The sequence below is a fragment of the Mus musculus genome, chromosome 16, assembly GCF_000001635.26.
Source record: "Mus musculus strain C57BL/6J chromosome 16, GRCm38.p6 C57BL/6J".
In the NCBI taxonomy this organism is placed as follows: domain Eukaryota; kingdom Metazoa; phylum Chordata; class Mammalia; order Rodentia; family Muridae; genus Mus; species Mus musculus.
In genome coordinates, this window is record NC_000082.6 from 43,653,420 (window position 1) to 43,675,263 (window position 21,844).

General features: G+C 43.9%; 1 protein-coding gene across 2 annotated transcripts in view; it reads right to left on the reverse strand.

Annotated features, from left to right (window-relative positions):
• The window catches only part of Tigit (T cell immunoreceptor with Ig and ITIM domains), a 38,989-nt gene extending 27,283 nt beyond the window's left edge, over positions 1 to 11,706 (reverse strand). Inside the window, exons 1-4 of one of the 2 annotated variants that reach the window (XM_017316834.2) lie at positions 10,605 to 11,706; positions 8,557 to 8,886; positions 6,020 to 6,117; positions 2,193 to 2,419 (exon numbers count right to left, since the gene is read on the reverse strand). In XM_017316834.2, coding sequence (XP_017172323.1) covers positions 2,201 to 2,419; positions 6,020 to 6,117; positions 8,557 to 8,886; positions 10,605 to 10,668 — 711 coding nt within the window. In that variant the 5' untranslated portion in view covers positions 10,669 to 11,706 and the 3' untranslated portion in view covers positions 2,193 to 2,200. The remainder of the gene's footprint in view (positions 1 to 2,192; positions 2,420 to 6,019; positions 6,118 to 8,556; positions 8,887 to 10,604) is intronic. The other variant, NM_001146325.1, reaches the window with a different exon arrangement.
• Positions 11,707 to 21,844: the final 10,138 nt, after the last annotated feature.

Consider the following 21,844-nt stretch of genomic DNA (forward strand, 5'->3'; position numbering starts at 1 on the left):
TATTTTGAGCTCTAAAAGTCCTCTGGGAAATGCAAATATTCCTCAGACGGGTCCCTAAGCTGTTCCATTTCCATTCTACCCTACATGGAGACTCTATAATTGTAACCAGTTTTAAAAAAAAATAGGCCTGAGATTAATGTACTAACATTGTCCTAGAGAACCAAGTGAAGCTACAGAAATCGCAACCAAGTCATCTTGGGACAAACAGTGCTTTCTAGTAGCATGTGAGGAGAATGAACAGTAGACAATGGGGTTGTCAGAGTCACTGTCCATTATCTGACACACATTAACTGTTCACAATATCTGACTGGCAAATAATATTTATTCATATAACACACACACACACACACACACACACACATCCATACACATTTCCTCCTACCCCAACATAACATATGTTCTCTGCATCTGTCCTAGAGGAGCCAATATAATAAGGTGATGGATTTCTGAAATGATTTAGTGGAAGGATGATCACACATTCACCCGTCACCAGTCCTGTCCTCATAGGCTGCCTTTCAGCATCATTCTCAGGAATGACTCACTAGTTTACAGCAGGTCTTCAGAATAGGGGAGGGAGTGAAAAGTCTGCTGTGAGTGACCTGGGTTCTCAGAGGGAGGATAGTGAGGGAGGCCAGAGGCATGGGATGCAAGGGTAGTGCCAGCATCACTGACTTCCATAGTGTCTCTCCTCTGCAGACGGATGCCAAAGTAGGAGATGCTCCTGCAGAATGGGATCCCTAGCAGCAACCAGGATAAGGGGACCTCAAAATAGTAGAAAGAAGATGACTGTGTTTAAGAAACAAAGTAGATAGAGCTATTAATATATACACTTTCAAATACTACCAAGAATACATGAGTGAAGTCTAAAGCCAACCATCCCATGAAAAGTCTAGATGTTTTGTCCAATTTCCAGATCTATAAACAGTACTACATAGATACAGAATATTTATCTCTTGGCTCCAGTCTCAACCTTTGTCATCTTCTATGCCGCAAGAAGACTGCATTGCATGTATGCACTACACTAGGGGGCTCACTTGGCCCCCATGTAGAACTACAGGACAATAAAGGAACAGAGAGTAAGAAGAAAGTATGTATTCTCCCACAGTCCATGCAGGGTGGGCCTTGAACTGGTTGTGACCCTCACTTGAAGGTAACAGCACTTTTCAACGTGACCCATCTGTATGTTCCTTCCCTTCCAAGTTCCAACAGCCACCCTCTCGTCTCTCCTAAATATGCACAAAGCTACCTTCTTCCCCTTTATGGTTTCATTATGTTCCCTCTAGATCCATATTAAAGTATCTGTGAACAACCCATTTCCAGAGAACTATGTGTTCCCTGATCATACCTTGACTAATGTTTTGGACAAGAAGAGAGCAAGCCTTAGAGATTATTTCTAGAGTACAAGATAGCAGCAGAAAGGATGAAGACTAGACAGGCAACAGGGAGGGTGTCAAAGAGAAAGCCAAGGAGTGGTACTGTGTACCTAGGGGAACAACAGGAATTGAGAGCTGCTGACTTTTCCTCTTTCTCAGTCTCCATTATGACCTAAGTTAGTCTGGGTGCCTGACATGAAAATTAATCAACCTCACATCCTTAAGGAGACAGATAAGTCCTTCTGTGTCTTCAGGGCCACTAACCCTTTGTTCCAGAGCTGAAGGATGCTAGTGATGGCAGAAGCCATCTGTTCACCAGTCACCCTCACTGTACCAGCTCAAAGGTAAGTTGTTATTCTTGTCACCTCTTTCCTCTAGTGGACCACTTCTCACATCCTCATCTTTTCTTAGATGTCTCATTTCATAATTATGTCTGTTATGCCAGCGATGACATAAAAGAAAATACTATGGATAACCAGCCCCACCCCCATAGCGCAATCATATCCTGCCACTGCTGGGCCATCACCTCCCTGTTTGGCCAGTTCTGAATAATAACAGAAGGTCAGTGGCCACTTCTCTGTGAATCAGGTAGATCAGCAGCCATGGCATTTCTCAGAAGCAGAAAGAGGAAGGATGAGTCATAAGACAACGAGGGTTTTTACAGATACATCGGGCATAATAATAGAAGGTCATATATTACTTTCCAAAGCAAGTGGAACTTTTTCTAACAGTTGAGACCTGTTAGGTTCCTTTGGGATCGTGTTAGCAGGATCCACAAGGTGCTTAGACAACTAAGCAGGGGAGATCTGAGGCTCAGACCTGAGTAATCACTGCAGAGAACACAGCTTTGCTTCTGCTGCCAAAAGATTTTCCCAATCTTCCTTCCAGTGCCTTCTCAGTGAAAAGATCAAGGTGAAGCACTTGAACCTGGGGCTCTCTTCATTTGTGGATCCGGTCTGAAGACAGGATGGATTTGAAGTCCAACATGGTGTATTTATTTGCCTATATCCTTGGTATTGATAAGCAGGAGCAGGCAGCAGTCTCATCTGCACAGAAAACTGACAGAGTTTAAGAGCTAGAAGATGAGGTGAAAGTCGGTCTGAGTTTTATAATCAGTATGAAGACACATAACTCTAGAAGCAGAAGAAGTAACAGTACAAAACTATGGATAATGGTTTTCAGATGGCATACAATCCAAAGCCAGGTAGAATCATAAGTCTTTTAATTTAGGATAGATGTCTGGGTGTATTTATGCAGCATTCCAGAGGGTCTGAATGAGATGGGAGGGCCTGCCCTGAATGTGGAATGGGCACCCTTTTAGGACTCTTCTGGAATAAGGGCTTCAACACCAGTGAGAGTGGCAGAGAGGAGATGTCACAGTGGACGGACATTCATTTTTTATACTGCAAAACCACAGGTGGGGTGGGCAAGCAACCAGAGTTTTATGAGGCGGTCAGCAGCTTAAGGGCAATGGCCTTTAACTATTTCTCCAAGCCATTATGTTCCAGGTACCAATTGATGGCATGCTTGGCATTATAAGTGGTTCTTAAGTAAATCAACAAATGAATATGTAGTCATTGATCTTTCCTATTTTATTCTACTTCAGCACCATTTCTGTGGTCCAGGGTGAGGAAGGGAGTTGAACACTAGCAGCCGTATGACTTCGCTTCCTGGATGTAATCAGCCAGCGCACACCCTGCAGCCGTCTGCACCGGGAGGTCCTGATGGACTATCCTCTAAACTGTGAGCCAAAACAAGTCCTCCCTGCCCTGCGCTGTTCCTGTCAGGTAGCTCATCACAGCAATAAGGAAAGAATTTCAACCCGTCATCAATGATTTAATTCAGGCGACCTGGGATTGCTAGTACCCCGACAGTAGCTGCCTGCCAGTTGCAAAGGGCCATATGGAGGAGGAAGAGGCTGCAATTTTTCATGGAGAATGTCCAGCACACCATGAAAACTAACAGGCAAGAGAAGAACATATGGCTGATAATCAAGAATAGACAATAGGAAAGACCCAGGGATGCTGTAATTAATAAGACTATCTGGAACAGACTTCAGAATAACTGAGAAATACAGATTGGGAGTTTTGACAGGCAACAAAACAAAGGACTATTTAAACAAAGGATGGATACATCAAAGGAGATGCTTGGTAACTTGGATGGTAAGCTAGAAGACCCACTACAAAACATGGAGATATGAACAGGCAGGACATATAAAAAAGACTAGGAGACATACAGAAGGAGGGGAAAGCATCAAAAGTCCCCGCACATATAAAAAAGACTAGGAGACATACAGAAGGAGGGGAAAGCATCAAAAGTCCCCGCAATGAGAGGTCCAGAAGGAGGAGAAAACAAGAACAGAGAAGGACTATATAAAGAGAAATGGCTATGACTGACCCACAAACTGACAAAACCCATCAAACCACAGACTGAAAAAACCCACTTGATCCAAACCCCATACAGAATAAATACAAAGATAAGGACATCTAATTATATCATTGTACAACTGCTGAAAACTAAAGACAGAAAATGTTATACGAACAAGAAGAAGAAAAGGCATTTTGAAGAGATGAGGATAAAACCCAGTTTCAAAAAAAAAATTATGTAGTTAGACACTAGGATAATCTTTTCCATGTGCTAAAAGAAAGTACTGGTCAGCATGAGATCCTACACCTAGTAAAACACATATATCATGTTTACAGCCGGGGCGTAGACACGTTTTAGGTGAACAACAACAGCAAAAAACACAAAAACATTCTGTGCCTTTGCTGACCTGCGCTGCAGGATATTCCTCAGGCAGAAGGAAAATGGCAGCTGGAAGCCAGGACAGTGAGGGCAGAGAGAAGAGTGGATGGAAGGGCAGAGCTGGAGGCATGTAGACTCACAAAACGATCACACTGGGCAGCAGGGCGCTGGCGGCGCAATGTGGAGGTGGACAGACAAGAAGGAGAGCTGATCCGATAGAAGGTTCTTGCATAGTCCAGGTTATAGAACACTAATTGATTAGCACTAGTATAGAGGAACTTGTAGTGTAAGTCCAGTTAAAATGTGTGGTGCCTAATATAACCGCTAAAAGAATACCGGACTACATCCCTAACAAACAGGTGTTTTATGTAATGACGCAAGCAAACTGAGGGGAAATTTAAAGGAAGAAGGGCAGCAGCCATGGGAGCTGCTCGCAGTTAAAGGCGCTTGTTCTTGGAGAGGGTCTGGATTCAATTCCCAGCACCCACACTGTGGCTCAGACATCTGTAATCCCAGTTCCAGGGGACCCGGCACCCTCCTCTGACTTCCACGGACATCTCTCCTGGTACACATAGATATATGCAGGCAAAACACTCATACACATAAAGTATATGACTCTAAATGCCAGTGGTCAGCACTGACATCATCTGTATACAAGCAGCATGCCAATTGGCCAGGTTGTGTTTATAGACTCGGATATGTATGTATCAAGAATTAAAGAAAAGGAGGGGAACAGGGTAGGACCAGGGGGGAGGGGGGAGGCAGTGAGAGGAAGAAAGGGAAGGGGAAACAATGTGATTATATTTTAATTTCAGTATGTATTCAATATATAAAAATTAAAATACAATGTATATAAATATAGCATTATAAATTGAATATATTGAAGTTAAAATATAATATATAGAAACAAATAAATAAATAAATCTTTGAAAGCTAAGAATAAGACATCCTTCACTCCACAGACATTGTTGCTACCAGTCCCAAGCATCTAACCTAGAGAGTAAGCCTGGGGCCAGTTAGATGAAGTATTAGGAAACACAGTGGGCTAGAAAGCGAAGAAAATTTCAGTAAAGTAGAAAACAGTGTGCGCATCACAGGCTGAATTCTCTAAAATGTTTTTATAGCGAATTGAACTGGATGAGCTGGGCTTAAAGGGCCGAGGAAACCAGACCAAAAAGAATTGAGAATATTTTAGCTCATCACAGACAGTAGTTACAAGACAGCAAGAATTCCTGAGAAAGCTTGACAGCCATGTATCACAACTTTGTGATATAGGACAGAACTGTAACCTCACTTCTTACATACAAAACAATGGAGACCTTGAAAAGTTGAGTAAGGAGCTTAAAATCATGCAGTCAGTGCCCAGTTAGAAACTTAAAATCCAGCCTCCTCCCCCAACTCTTTCAGCCAATGGCCTCTTAAACTCAAGGCAATAAATGTCTCATTTTTGCCATGTGTCTTCTACTCCTCAAATTTAGGATGCTAAGTTCTCAACCTACAGTAGTATGGGGAGGCCCAGTGCAGCCAATGAGTTCTGAAGACTAAAGGAACTACAAGAGCCCCAGCACCCAGTACACAACCTCTATGATGCACCAAACTCATAGTAGGTGAATTCTCAGGGCAGTGGCTTAAAAGACAGGAAGCAGCTAGCAACTGTGTGAGACAGAAAGATGAGCAAAATGTAAGTGTGTCCTGGGAGCTCACAGCCTAGAGGAGGGACCAGAATGAGCATAAAATAATAAATGCTTTAAACCGCAGGGCAAGAACCGTGAAAAGGCACAAGGAACAAGGGTAGAGATCACATGAGTAGCTCTCTGAGTAGAAAGGGAATCAGAAGACACCAGGGTGGCAAGAATGGGGTGATGGGGACAGAGACAGGCCGTGTCCTATCCCTTCCTTACCTTTCTAGCCAGTACAGTCACTCCTGTGACCATTAAGCAAATGAGTCCCAGCACAGCAGCCATGGTTCCTCCAAGCGGGGCAGTCTGGAACTGAGCCACTACAGGGAGAACAGCACAGAGATGAGTGTCAGAGGTCAGGTGCAAAGCTGTTGAATTGAAGGAATCCTCAACTGTCTCAAAAACAAACAAACAAACAAACAAACAAACAAACAAACCCAAAATCCATTCCTATCATGGGGGTGCTTGCATTTGATCTCAGCAGTTGAGAGTCAGGAGGTAGGCAGATCTGATTTGAGGCCAGCTTAGTCTTTATGGTGAGTTCCAGGACAGAGGTGGGATATTCTAGAGCTGTCCTCCATTAAGAATCTTTAACCTCAGTTCTGTGGTCTGCAGAGACTCTACCTGGTCTCCAGTGGAGTTGGAGGACCTATCTCCAGAGGAGTGATGTGCCTTATGGATACCTCAGAGCAGATTTTGTCAGCCTTTCCCTGTTCAACACTTGTTTTCAGGAATCATAAAATGAAACAAACAATGTCATCTAAAATAAAACTTGGGGAGTGATGGAAAGGTGGCTGCTCTTCTGGAGGATCTGTTTGATTCCCAGCACCTACATAGCACCTCACAGCCATCTATAACCCCAGTCTTTTGATCCAGAGTCTTCTGGCCTCCACAGACACCAGAATAAAGGTAATGCATAGATGTATGTGCTACCAAAACACACACACACACAAAATAAGTAGATAAATAGCAAGTACACAATAAAATAAAATGTATATATACATATATAGCAATAAAAATAGGTTAATTCAACACAAACAATAAAATAAAAACAGGTTAATTCAAAATTGAAACAAGATTATATGCAAAGAAAAGCATATAACAGTATCTTAGCCATATAGTCCAGTTGTGAGACCCTGGAAGGAGTGAGGCTCTTGCAACCTTAACTTCTGCTGTTTTCTCTGTCCTTAGTACCCAGTAGATGCTTAAGGATAGCTGTGATATGCTAAAGAAAAATGAATTCTAGGATACTTCCTCCCACCTTTCTCTCTTCTCCAGGAGCTTGGGCAGGAACCCCAGAGTCCTGGGAAGACTTGAAATAAGAAAAAGCCTGTCCCACATCCCTGAACACAAGGGATCATAGGAAAGGAGACTCCAGTATCTGATCCCTCAGGACAAAGACCATGCCTGGGAACTCCAAAGTCCCAGCATGCTCCTCCTGCTCTGAGGACTTAGACATGATAGGCCAGGCTGACCCCTTCCTGGTCATAGCCATGGCTCACTCAGGAAGAACAGGGATAGAAGACCATAGCATGCACACTGCACAGGTGCCAGGAAGCAGTGTTTGAAAGGAAACATTAAGGTAAACTTTTATCGTTTCAAAGTATATTTATTCTTAAAACTCATGAAACCTAAACTCCAACATAATTTCAATTCATATATGTTCTTAACCTAAACTCCAATATAACTGATAGTATGCAGCTCTGAGTGTGGTGATCCATGGAGCCAGAACATCTGATTTAAAATCAGCTTTCTCACCCTGAGCAATTCCAAGCCTTAGCTTCCACAACCATCAATCAGATGGGAATGATCAACACCTAACATGGCACTTGCTATATGGCTGGCATCATGCTAAGGGCTTTTTCTTATAGTAGGTTATCCAAGCCCACATTAGCAGCTCATAAAATCTTATAGCCATACTGACTGGACAAATTAATCCATCAGCAAGGTTTGGACCTATGATGTCTGGCATTAGAGGCTGAGCACTTTACTACCTTGCTAAACTATCTTTCAGATACGATTTTCATAATCCCTTTCCTCAGTAAAATTGGCTCATGTTTGTAGAAGAATAATCATTTATGAGGGCATTTGGAAGCTTTGAAGCTTCCAAATAGTCATCATGCAAAGGTGGGTGACTATTATACTTTTTCACTCAGCACCTGCTGTGGCCTGTTTTAAATCAGCTCAAACTTAAGAGCTAATTCTTTTTTTTTAATTATATATTTTCTTCATTTGCATTTCAAATGCTATCCTGAAAGTCCCCTATACCCTCCCCCTACCCTGATCCCCAACCCACCCACTCCCGCTTCCTGGCCCTGGCATTCCCCTGTACTGGGGCATATGATCTTTGAAAGACCAAGGGCCGCCTCTCCTCCCATTGATGGCTGACTAGGCCATCCTCTGTTAAGAGCTAATTCTAATTTGCATGAGTGATACTAAGTCATTAAATGAGCACCTTTCATGTATGACCTCATCTGCAAGTCACCTCATTTTAGATAAGATGGATTTCCTATGCAAAATCTGTGGTTGTGCATGGGAATCGGCTGGTTGTTTCTGGAACGTATCAGATCCTAGCTCTGCCCCCACAAGGTTCTACGTTCATCACTTTCAGTTGTTCTATCTTTACTATGCCCCGAAAGATCCTCTAATGAGTTCAAAGTGCTCCAAGATTGAGACACTCTACTTCCTAGAGTGTGTCAGGGTGGTGTTTCCTATGTGAGAGAAAGTGGCTCACTACCACCTTGCCTCAAAGGACATACCTGAGCTTTCTTGGACCTTCAGGAATATTCTCCCCTTGTAAATCCCACCAGGATACGTATGATAGGTACAGAAGTACTCTCCCGTGTCATTCATTGTCAGAGACTGGAAGGTGAGGCCTAGGCTGGGGCCTGGGACCACCCGATCACTGAAGACTGAAGCGACATGCCACCCCAGGTCAACACTATAAATGGCCAGAAGCTGGTCCTGCTGCTTCCAGTCGACTTGGGTCACTTCAGCTGTGTCAGAGGAGAAGTGACACTGTAAGATGACAGAGCCACCTTCCTCTGCAGAGATGTTCCTCTTTGTATCTATCGTGCCTGCTGTGGCTCCTATGGGTGAGGGAAAAGCACACGTGAGTCTCTGGCCAGCAGCTGCCCTTCAACCTTCCTGAAGAATCCCAGAGGGTTCAGAGTCCAGATCTGGCTCTAGGAACAGATGTCCACAGTCTGCAGTCTCTCCTGGTGCCCCCCATAGAGACCATCATTGATTTCCAGAGTTTTTCTTCCTCTGCCTGTCACTCGAGGCCTGAAGCCCCAGCCATGGTCCCTTTCCCATGGACTCTGTTCCCATCCTGCTCCCCATGGCTGCTTCTGAAGCTTGCTCCTGCCAACCTGCCTCATCCTCACCCATCAGTCAGAGCTGTGCTTCCTCCTTACCTGAGGACCCTAGCTTTAAGCCCTTCCTTTTCCCCTGCATGCGATGTATTATTAAATGTTGTCTTATTAGATGTCTGGCTTCTTACTACAAGGCTTCTAGCACTTTGTCCGCTCAGGATGTTCCGCTCGGCTTCCTGGCTAGGTGGCTGATTGCTTTCAATGAACTTATTTAACTTTCCCACTTAGACTATCAGCCCGACACCAACATATCTTGTACTTCTCTCTAGGTTCCAGCAGTCTAGCCTTGTGTCTAGCCCTATGTTTTGAAAATAGAACTGGGCTATTTGATTGGCATTTGGGATGTCAGGAAAATGAGAGAGAGAGAGAGAGAGAGAGAGAGAGAGAGAGAGAGAGAGAGAACACAGAGAAAGGAAACTTGAATCTACTTCTCAGCCAGAAGTAGCAGCATATATTTTTAATCCAAGTACATGGGAGGATGAGGCAGGAGGATCATAGTGCATTCCAGACCAGCCTTGGAAACATAGAAAGACCATGTATCTGTCAAAGAAACAAACTAAAGCAAAAGAGAGAGGGAAGGGGAAGAGAGGACAATGAGAAAGAGGGAAAGAAGGGAAAGGAGAAGTAATGGAAGGGAAGAGAAGGGGAGGGAAACATAGAAAATAGGAGGGGAGGGGAGGAGAGGGGAGGGGAGGGGAGGGGAGGAGAGGGGAGGGGAGGGGAGGGAAGGGGAGGGGAAGAAGGGAGAAGAAGGAAGGGGAGGGGAGAGGAAGGGAAGACAGTAGAGGAGAGGTAAGAGGGGAAGAAAGGCCTTCTCCTAGATGAAGCCAACTTCTTTGCTACCTACCAGCCTGCCCCACCTTGGCTCCTCTCTACCTTCAGTCTTATAAGTTCAGCCTTTAAACTAATTTGTAGTATAGTCTCTAAATATTTTGTTTCCTTCCCTCAGAAATGTTTATCTACAATTTGTAATAGAATAGAAACAACAGAATTTAGTCTCTCATATTAGTGGTAGACTATGAAAATCTGAGAAGCAGGTATTTCTGACCAACAGAGAACTAACTGGAACATTGTTCTAGGAGTTCCTCAGAAACAGAAAAGAAAATGGAGCAGGAGAGAAATGGGTTTCCAGGAGATTTCTTGGCTCCCAATCTTAGTCTATTCCCCAGCTTCCCTCTTGAACAGCTGTCCAGTCAGAGTCCCTAACCCAGAGGATCTATGAAGTCCTTCCTCTGCAATCCCAAACGTGTATGCATCCCTTTCTCAGCGATTGCCTCTTACCATGTGGTCACACAGAGCCTCAGAACCACATACATACACAGAAGCTGACATACATACAGGCCTAGGCATATACTTAGAGCTTTCTCTACCTGAGCATCCTGGTGTCTGTGCCAAGCTAGGTGTCTCTGCTCTGCTAGGTCTGCAAGCCTTACCTGTAGCGAGGAAGGCAGCCTGTATCAGCCCCTGGACCCAGACCAGGAGCAGCCAGCCATGCATGCTTCTAACCAGAGGCCTACAGCAAAGTGGATGTGGCCTCTCCTCCAACTGAAACTGGCTCACTGCAGCTGTAAGGTGAAACCAAGCTGGTGAAAAGAGGGTCTCGGAAAAACTGACTTAGGTAAGAGCAGTGTCAAACGTGTAATGTTTTCTTAACAAGTACACAAAGCCACATAGGGTGAGCCACAAGAAAGGCCATGAAGGAAACACACTGTAAAAACAAATAAAACATGTGGTTAGAGATACACGGGTCTTGGGCAACTCGTATATTGACTACTTGGGTAGCCAGCCGATCTGTTGTTTTTAAGTTCTCTTGATGCACTTTTTGAAACACCAACTTTTATCTAAAGCATTCAAGGGTAGGTGACGCACAGGATTCTGAAGAAGTATTTCTGATGAGTCAGTCCCCTCCCCTCCCCTGCCCTGCCCTGCCCTGCCCTGCCCTGCTGCTTCAAGTTCCTGCCACAGTAACAGACTGTAACCTGGCCCTGTGAGCTAAAATAAGCCCCCTCTCCTCTAAGTTACTTTTTGTCAGGGCAGCGGCAACAGAAACCAAACTAGGACATCATCTTTTCTTTCTCTCTCCTTCCCCTTCTCCCTCCATCCTTTCCTTCATTTAAAAGGTCCTACAAGCTCTGAAGAGACGAGGGTCGGCAAAGAATTGCTCAGCGCTCAAGAGTTGACCAAAGTTCGTCTCTGTAAAGCCACTGGGAGAGGAGATGGAGAGGACACCGTCAGCTATCGCCTGGGCTCTTGGCAGAGCTGTATTGGCCATGCCCCATGATGTACAGCCTGAAGATCTCTATTCTCACCAGGGGACATCCAAAGCCTCATGCCCTGCCCATCCCACCAGTGCACAAATGATTCTCAACAGCCAGGCCTCTGTCCCTCTCTTCTGTATGCAGGGTCCCTCTGTCTCTGATCAGCTTCCTCCCCATCCTGGGTTCTGTTCATTCACAAATCTACACAGTGACTCATGCACCCTAGGCCCCTCCTCTAGACCTGTAGACAGTGTTTGACTTACCAGCTTCTCCACAGCCTTCAAGGCTTACATAAAAAATACATCTCCACCACTTTTGTTGTTGTTGTTTTGTTTTTGAGGCAGGGCTTCTCTGGGAAGCCTTGACTGAGCTGGAACTCACTCTGTAGACAAGGTTGGCTTAAAAACTCAGAGATCTTCTTGCCCGCCTCTCTCTCCTGAGTGATGGGATTTAAGGCATGCACCACCACCAAAGCCAGCCTCTCCACCACTTTTTTAACATCTGAATGCCTTTTAGCCAAAGAAACAGTAAGATCCAATATGTATTCAGGGTAAAATGCTGGGGCTAGACATGATGAGAGTTGCCAAACTTGGTTACCTGGACAGAAAAACCACAGGGGCAAGGGCTGGTGGGAAGAACACAACCCAGAAAAAGGCTACAAAATTAACAGTCTGCTTTTGTATCATGTGTGTAGAAACAAAAGAAAGTAGATTTGTCCCATTTTGGAAAATGCAAAAAACTTAAGAGTTGGTTTTAGAAGGGAAAAGTTAAAGACTTCTTGCCCAGAGAGATGCTTCAGCAGTTAAGGGTGGGCATCACCAAGCATGACAACTTGAGCTGGATCACTGGTGCCCACATAGTGGAAGAAGAGAACTGACTCCCACGGTTGTCCTCTGACCTCCTGTGATGGTTTGTTTATGCTTGGCCTAAGGAGTGGCACTATTAGAAGGTGTGCCCCGTTCAAGTAGGTGTAGCGTTTTTGGAATAGGCATGTCACTGTGGGTGTGGGCTTTAAAACCCTCATCCTAGCTGCCTGAAAGCCAGTATTTTGCTAACCTGTCTTCAGATGAAGATGGAGAACTCTCAGCTCTTCTTGTACCATGCCTGCGTGGATGCTGCCATGCTCCTGCCTTGATGATAATGGATTGAATCTCTGAACCTGGCAGCCAGCCCCAGTTAAATGTTGTTCTTATAAGAGATGCCCTTGTCATGGTGTCTGTTCACAGCAGCAAAACCCTAACTAAGACACCTCCGTACTCAGCAGTGCCCTGTGTGTATCCTCACACCTGTTCCCACTTACCCAAACATATGCACATACATGCACAACTATATGTGAAAATGTTTGTAAGACTTTTCTGCTGCCGCTGGAGGGATGACTCAACAGTTCAGAGCACACGCTGCTCTTCCATGGAACTACAGGTTGATTTCTAGCATGTGTATCAGGTGGCTCACAACTGCATGTAAGTTCAACTCTAAAGGATCAAATCCCCTCTTCTGGCTTCTGCGGGCACCCACACACAGGTGACAGATACTTACACAGTTTCACACATAGACAGAAATAACAAATCTTTTTTTAAAAAGGCCATCTTCTGAAAAGGAAGATAGTCTGTATCAGGCAGTGCTGGTCTTCAGAGACAGTTAGGGGTAACAATGAATAGATTGTAGAGCCAAATATTCAGGACCAAAATCATCCTTGTTTGGCATGCTTTTAAAAATCAGGAAAGCAGGTCTGGTCTGCTTTGGGGACTGAGTGACTTCCTAGAGCAAAATGTGACCCTTTGAGGGCAGTCAGAGCCTGACTCCAATTTCAACTAGAAATTGGAATTCTAAAATAAGCCTCGTGCCCCCTTTGTCCCTTTTGACTACTGAGCCAGAGGACTAAGTAGGCCTGGTCAGACTTCATGCAGCAAGCTGGGTGGGGTAAGTCCTGGGGGGAGGATTTTATATTTGCCTATAAAGGGGCAAAAAGTACCTGCCTAAATGTAAAACAGTACCCAGACATCTGTTCACAGCCCAGCCTCCCTCTGAGCCAGCTTTAAGCCCCAGCCAATTCCTTTAAGGACCAGACCTAAGAGCCTGAGTCTGCAGATGCAATGTCTCCTAGGGAAAGGGAGGCAAGAGTGGCCACGCCTTCTACAAGGCCAGTTACTTGTACAAGGAAACAATGAAAGGGTCACTCAGTGGTATCTTTGGGCTCCAGTTCTCAGCACCCCACCCCCCTCCTAGCTTAGAAACAGTGGCAGCAGCTGCAGACCTCTTCTAGCTGTCCTGTCTTTCAGGTCTTTCCCTCTAACCAAAGAGAAACAACACTGAAGACATAGGGACCAGGGGTTCTGTTCTTACCCAGTGCTAGGACCTCCTGGTAGACCCCTGTATTGTGGCAGAGGACAGCAAAAGGTTCTATGTGCCTTGTGCCCTGCAGGATGCGAAGACAGAAGAGATGAGACCAAGCTATTCTCAAAAGAACTTGCCTTGCCTCCGCTCCTGCCCCCCCCCCCCGTATCCATTACAAAGCTACCTCCTGATGGAGATGTCTGGCCAATGGAGTACACCCAAAGCTACCTCAAAAACTCAGAGACTCAACCCAAAAGGAATGTTTAGATGCTGGGTTTGAGTAAGTCTGTGAGCCCTGGAGCCTATGGCTGACTCTGGCTCACAGGGAAGAGAACTGAGGCTTGCTGACTCTGCTGGTCAAGTTCCCTCAAGGGGAGATGACTGCATTCCCACCACTCCCATAAGCTGCCAAATTCAGTGGACTCAGAGCTTCTTTGTCTTCCCAGCTGCGTAAACAGGACAGAAAGCCCTAGGATCGGCGGGCATGCAGAATTAGAAGAAAAGTCGCTGGGAACAAGCAGCTGACCCTGTCTCCTCAGATTCAGCCTTCTCTAGCCTCTCCTCACAGGTCTGCTTCTGACCAACACCCCCTTCCTTTTTCTTCCTGAAACTGCATGACAGCATCACATAATTAGAAAAAAACCTATTCAATGCACTTACTAAGGCTCAGCCAGGTCTAACTTATCAGGACCCCTATCATAGATATGATTACAAATGGACAAATGGGGTTTTGCAACAGGGGTTGGGTGGGGAGAGAGTTGGGATCAACTCCAAATACAGCATGTGTTTGTGGGAAGGACGGCCAGGGAACCAGACCCCACAGTGCCTAAAAGGCACAAAGAGGCAGCCTCGGGTTAAGTGGAGTTCTTCCTCAACTGGCCTAACAGGATTCTTGCAGGTGACAGTAGAAGAGGACCAGAGAGCAACCTGAGAAAGTGATGAAGGAGACAGACAGGTCAGAGAAGCAATGTGGTGAGACACAAAGGGGAGGACGAGCTTAGGCAGGCGAGTTTTCAGGGTCCCTGGCTAACACTGGGTTTTACAGGAGAGTGTACAGGAGAGGGTTTACAAGGTTCACAATCTGCCTACATTTGCTAAGGCAAAAACTCTTTGTAACTGTGTTTTCTACCAAACCACTCTAACTGTGTCTAAGAGATCCATAAGACAAAAATGGTGCTAATCTGTAACCCCTTGCCCTAGGGCAGATACTTCCTGAGATGCTGGAGATGATGTCCATGCAAGAGAAGAAGCCACATATTTTCACTTCTCTAAACAAGTTTGGTTGACCCAACTGCACCGGATGTACTTGATCACAAATAGGAGGGAGGCGCTTAGGCAGGAAGTACGTCAGGATGTCTATCCAATCTCTGGTTGGACAAAGGTAAGGAGTACCTGGCCTTGTGGGTTTGCCTTTACAGGCACCCAAATGAATGACCTAATTTGTGTTGTTTCTCTGGGATTTCTGGGTATGGACATGGACAATTCCCATCTTCCTAGCCAGTATTTAATAGCACATGCTTCAACTGGATGATTGTGGATTCAGTCTTTCTCCTCAAGAGTTTCAGGTTTGATGACCCCATCTGCCTTTTTACCCGTGAAAGCTATTTCCTACTCTTTATAGCCTTCCAAGACACCTAATTCTGGGATTGAGACACAAGTGGACATTCCCTTAGAATAGCCCTTGATCACCAAGGGCTCCATTCACCAAAATGAGGAGAATGGCAAGCCTGGGTGATTTTCCAGGGGAATAAGACCTTTAAAGACCAAGTTATTTCTCTGTTACTTAAAGCATACAAATATAAACATAGAGGAAATGTTCCTAGTTGCTTCAATGAAATGAACTGAAAATTAAATGGTTAAGATTATAAGCAATAAAAAAAAACTAAATCTCAATCTTCCAAATATTGAGAAAAAAATCTTTCAAAATACACCTTTACACAGACCCAGGAACATACTAAACAAAACATATCATGATAAGGTAGGGTTCATTCCAGGATGTTGAGAAAGATTTAAAACTGAGAAATCCATTAATATTAAATATTACACTTAAAGCACATGATCATTTCATTTTATTATGATAAAAATCCTGAAAAAAATCAATAAGCATGACTGATTTTTTTAAAAGGTCAATAGAATAAGAATGAATGCATTCTCTTTTCCTTCCCATAATTACATACACTCAATTAGCTCCAAAGCTAGCATCCTTTTTTGATGCCAAAAAACACTATAGGTATTTCCACTAAAATCAGGAATGAATACCAGGAGTACGAGGCAGTCATGAAGACCAGCATTTGGAGGTATAATTTGAAGCAAGGAAATAGCACTATTTCTAGTTATAGCTGTTGTGTGTGTGTTAACGACTCGGTGGTAAAAAAGAAAATACCATTAACAATAACACTTTTGTAAGCTGGAAGTATATAAAATTAGTATAAATAAACACAGAGTCTCTCTTTATGCAACCATTAACTAGTTAACAGCTATTTTGAAAGAAAACTGTTTATGTGCAATAACAAGGGGTAGGGGGAGCTACAAAAGCCATATAAAGAAAACTTTGTTCCAATGAAGTTTCTATCCGTGTGTGTGTGTGTGTGTGTGTGTTATTCTTATCTTACTTTATCATTTATGTTTTGTTTCAAATGGTTCCGAGTCTGTGCAAAGATGTGCACTAAAGTGTGGAGGTCAGAGGACACCTTGAGAGGGTTATGTCACTCCTTCTACCATATGGGTCCTGGGGATCAAACTCAGGTCATAAGGATTGTAGACAGACGCCTTTACTCATGGGGCTGTCTTGCCACCCCAAAATATAGTTTAAATAGTTTTAAAGCACACACAGATTCACAAAATTTGCAAGAAAAATGAGTAGACTTATAATATTAAGTGAGGTCTTGTAATTCCACTTCTCCTTTATATTCAGACAATAGCCAATAGAGTAATGTCAGAAAAGAGAACCAGAAAGGTTGTATATTATATATATTAGGAGATGAGGGTACCAAATGCAGGTAGTGGATGTGATCTATGAAAGAGAACATAAAGCAAAACAATTCTTCTAATTCTGACTGTGTCATGGAGTTTTCATTTTTGGTTGTGGATAAACACACAAAAACATACTCAGTAGTGAAAGTGTAAAATCCAATATAAAGCTGTACAGCTTCCATCCAAATGGCTATTCTAGATATTTAGAAGTTCATTAAAATATATAGACTTTGGGACTGGTTAATTTTAGTGTGTGATTTTTTTTATTTGCCAGGTTTTTTTTAATAATAAAGCTTATTTTTTAAAAAAAATCATAGAAAAGATCTCTGCCTCCTGCCCTACACCCCTTTCCATCCCCTCTACCTCCTCATTCCCTCCTTCCACTGACCTCTGGTCTCTGTTTTGTGTCCCCTTCTGAGAAAGATTCAGCCATCCCTCCTTGGACCCTTCTTGTTATTTGACTTCTTTGGATCTACTGATTATAGCATGGTGATACTGTACTTTATGGCTAAAATCCACTTATAAGTGAGTACATACCATGCATGACATTTTGGGTGTAGGTTATCTCAATCAGGATATTTTCTAGTTCCATCCATTTGCCCATGAAATTCATAATGTCCTTTTTTTTTTAATGACTGGTTAGTATTCCATTGTGAAGATATACTATAGTTTCTGTATCCATTCTTTGGTTGAGAGACATCTAGATTGTTTCCAGTTTCTGTCTATTATGAATAAAGCTGGTATGAACATAGTTGAGCAAGTGTCCTTGTGGGATGGTGGAGCATCTTTTGGTTATATGCCCAGAAGTGGTATAACTAGGTCTCGAGGTAGAACTATCCCCAGTCTTCTGAGAAACTGCCAGTTGATTTCCATAGTGGACATTGGTGGGTGGGGAGCGGGGCATCCTCTAGGATGTGCCAGAGACCTGGGATGGGGAGAGGCCCCAGAGTGTCTATGGGATCAACTCTACCTGAGATTCCCAGCAGTGGATCCTGAAGTGTCCACTCCCTGTAGCCAGGCAGGACTCCCAGTGGAGAGATAAGGACACCAACCCACCCACAAAAAATATGTCCTTCCTACAAAATGTGCAGGGACATAGAGCAGAGACTGAGGGAATGGCCAACAATGACTGCCCCAAATTGAGACCCATCCAATGGACAAGAACCAATCTCTAACACTATTAATGATACTCTGTTATGCTTACGGACAGGAACCTAATATAACTGTCCTCTGAGAGGCTCCACCCAGCAGCCAATGGAAAGAGATGCAGAGACTCACACACAAACATTAAATGGAGCTTGGTGGGAGAAGGATTGAAGAATGCGAAGAGAACAGAGAATCTACAGGAAGGCCAACAGAGCCAACTAACCTGGACCCTTGGGGGCTCCCAGAGTCTGAATCACCAACCAAAGAGTGAGCACACACAGGCTAGACCTAGGACCCCTGCACATATGTAGCAGGTCAGCAGCTTGGTCTTCATGAGAGTACCCCAACAACTGGAGCAGGGGCTGTCCCTGAGCCTTGTTGCCTGCCTGTCTGTGACTCCTCTGCCTCTCACTAAGCTTCCTAGTCTAGCCTCAGTGGGAGAGGATACACCAAGTCCAGCAGCAACTTGATGTGGGGTAGAGGTGGAGGTGGAGGTGGGAGAGCCGTGGGGAGTAACACTCACTTATAGGTGGATATTAGCTGTAAAGGATAACAATGGTACAATCCACAGACCCAAAGAAGTGAAGTAATAAGGATGGCTCAATGGGGGATTTGCAAATCTCACTGAGAAGGGGAAATAGAATAGACATTGTGGATGGACTGAGGTGAGGTGGGGACTGAATGGGGGTGGCTGGGGATGGGAACAGGAAGGATCAGGTGGAGGGAGGACAGAGGGAGGGAGTACCTGGAGAGACAATTAGAATGGAGGGGAGAGGCACCTCTGGGCTGAGCTAGAAACCTAGGGCAATGGAAACTCTCAGGACTCTCTGAGTGTGAACCTAAGACTCCTACAAAGGGAACTGAGAAAGAAAAACCTTAAAGGAATGGAGAATGTGGAGAAAGGCAGGGGTGGTGGAAATATATTACACAAAATCAGCGGAGATGGGCAGTGCAAAAGGATGGGGGAGGGGAATAAATAAGAACAAAATATAATGCCAGCAACATATATTGTGAAAGCACCATAATGAAACCTACAACTTTGTGTGGTAACTTCTAAAAAAGAGTGTTCTGATTGGAAAGAATAAGGCTTCAAAGGCTTTAATGACTTCTGGGCAGTGTAGCTGGTTCACTGGGTAGAAGGGAGGTCACCATCTCTCTATTCAGAGCGTTTACTGTTTCCTGGGTCATACTCACACAGACTTGAAGTTTAGAAGTTACTGTTAATTTTTTCCTGTAGTGACAAAGTTATACGACAGTCAGGATACTTATGTTTGTGTGGTAATTCTGCTGATTTTAATTCATCTTAAATATTGGTCCCGAAAGCAGCCTTTTGAAGTTATTGAATGGATTTTACAGATGAAAAAATTTTAGTTCAGATCCTAGTGGGATCAGGTGTAGGGAGAGCTAGGGAGAGAGAATGGAAATAGGCAGGGGGTGATTTCTAAGTTGTGCCACAGTCATGAATACTTGGTCCACAGAGTGGCACTATTAAGAAGTATGGCCTTGTTGGGGTAGGTGTGATTTTGTTGGAGGAAGTGTGTCACCAGTGGGCTTTGAAGTCTCAGATGTTCAAACCAGTTTACTTCCTGCTGCTGGCCAGTCCAGATGTTGAACTCTCAGTTTCTTCTCCAGACCACATCTGCCTTTGTGCTACTGTGCTTCCCACCATAATGATAATGAACTAAACCTCTGAAACTTCAAGCCAGTCCCAATTCAAAGTTTTCCTTTATAAGAGTTGTTGTGGTCATGGTGGCTCTGTACAGCAAAAGAAACCCTAAGACACTTATGAATGTGGGCATTTGGCCCCCAAATGGGGAGACTACTGTGCAAGGTTGTAGGGATGGATGCACTCTAAGAGGCGGGGCTTCATTGGGAGAAAGAGGTGACTGGGAACATGGTTACAGCATGGCCTGATTTCTAGTTGCTCTCCTGATCCACCAAGACACAAGTCCTGGCACAAATCCTTGCTGCCGTAGCCATGTTCCCGCCATGCTTTTTGGCAATGATGGACTGTGTGTTCTCAAACTGTGATTCAAGGTAATTCCTTCCTCCTTAACTTGCTTCTTCAGTTATTTTATTACTGTGATGAGAAAATCAACCCATATAATCAACTAAGACTCAGTGTGCTCAAAGCCCTTTGAGAGCATCCTGGCAGCTCATCTTCTAACTGAGTCTAGATGAAGGATATCAGTGACTGTCATAAGATAGGGGAGGGGAAAGCACTTGCATACGATCACTAGTGTCTCTCCCCCCAAAATTTTATGGTAAAATTCTTCTGCCCAATTCTTCATATTATTGCTGTGTCTGGAGATATGTCTTTAAAGAGTCTACCACAGCAAATTGGGGCCATGTGATAAACCCTAATCCTTCACTACATCTTACATTTTTTAATTGAAAATAGATTTTTTCATACAACATATTTTGATTATAATTCCTCCCCCCATAAATCCTTCCCACCTACACCCTCTCTTTCTCTCTAATTAGAAAAGTCAGCATTTAAAAAAGTAATATTAATAAGATGAAATGCAAACAAATAAGACAGACCAGAATAGGACAAAGAAATAAAACAGAAGAAAAAAAAGAGCCAAGGAAAAAGCACAAGAAACACATTTTAGACACACACACACACACACACACACACACACACACACTCATATATGTAAACCTTATACTTCTGATTAGAGTTCTCACTATCTACAAGCCAGGGAGAGAGTCCTGGGAAGAAATCAGGTTTGGAACTCTTGCCTCCAGGACGGTGAGAGGATATATTTCTTCGGTTGCATCTCTGCTTTGTAATTTGTAGTGCTTCCTTAGACAGCCTGGGTAAAGTAGCACGCACACTCAGTCAAGAGTGTTTCGCCTGCAAAAACTGTGACATCATTGTTACTTTATGTCACTGCATTTGGGATTAGTTTGTTCCACCACTATGGACTTTGAAAATTCCTCTTGGTTCAGGGGTTGAATTTTCCTTCCTCATCGTCTGTGTCAGATGAACTGAAGCAGGCAAACTTGAGGAACTGATAGAAGGCTGGGGAGATGATGGGGATGAAGGCCAAGGGCCCCAGTTAGGGTTTGTGGTGTTTGAGATCCACTAATGTAGGTTTAAAACAATGCTCTCATCTATTTGATAAAAGCAGAAAGATAACGTCCAACAATGCTTTATAGAGCTATTTCGTGGATGTGCCATTTTGTCAGGTGGGATTCCTTGAAAGATAGAATTACAGTAGCAGATTGCAGGCCCAGGGCCCCGTCTGACCCAGATTCTCCATTGTTAAAAGAGTGATTATAGCTCTGGAGGTGGGGGTTAGGTCTCAGGGCCTCCACCAGGAAGCACTTTTCTTAGCCATGGGGATATTGCATTACAGCTAATTACAGGCTGTCTGCTCAGATTTTCTAATTACTTCATTTGTATTAGTCTTGATTTCTCAAGGAACCTGTACAGTTTTTTGGTAGCATCATGAGGACAAGAGTATGTGTCTCTTGTTTTTGCCTCCAGGCAGAGCTTCCTTCAATACAGATATCCAATAGTGATCAATGAAAGTAGGCACAATGAAAGTATTGTGAGGTACCCTGAGTGAATTCGAATTATGGGTGGATTCAAATGCAGATTTTACTTCTTACCAACTATGGGATCTAGGCCATGCTGCCTAACCTCTCCACTCCAGGTCCCTCAACATCCCCGTGGAACATTAATATGTCTCATCTCACAGGCACTTGGAGCAATGCTTGGTGTCTAAGAAGTATTCATTTCACCTCAGTAAGTATTGACATTAATTATACTGGCTAGTTTTATGTTAGCTTGACACAAGCTGGAGTCATCAGAGAGAAGGGAGCCTCAATTGAGAAAATACCCCTGTGAGATCAGGGTATATGAAAGCCTGCAGGACATCTTATTAGAGATTGCTATGGGAGAGTACCATTCCTGTCTAGTGGTCCTGGGTTCCATAAGAAAGTGGGGTGAG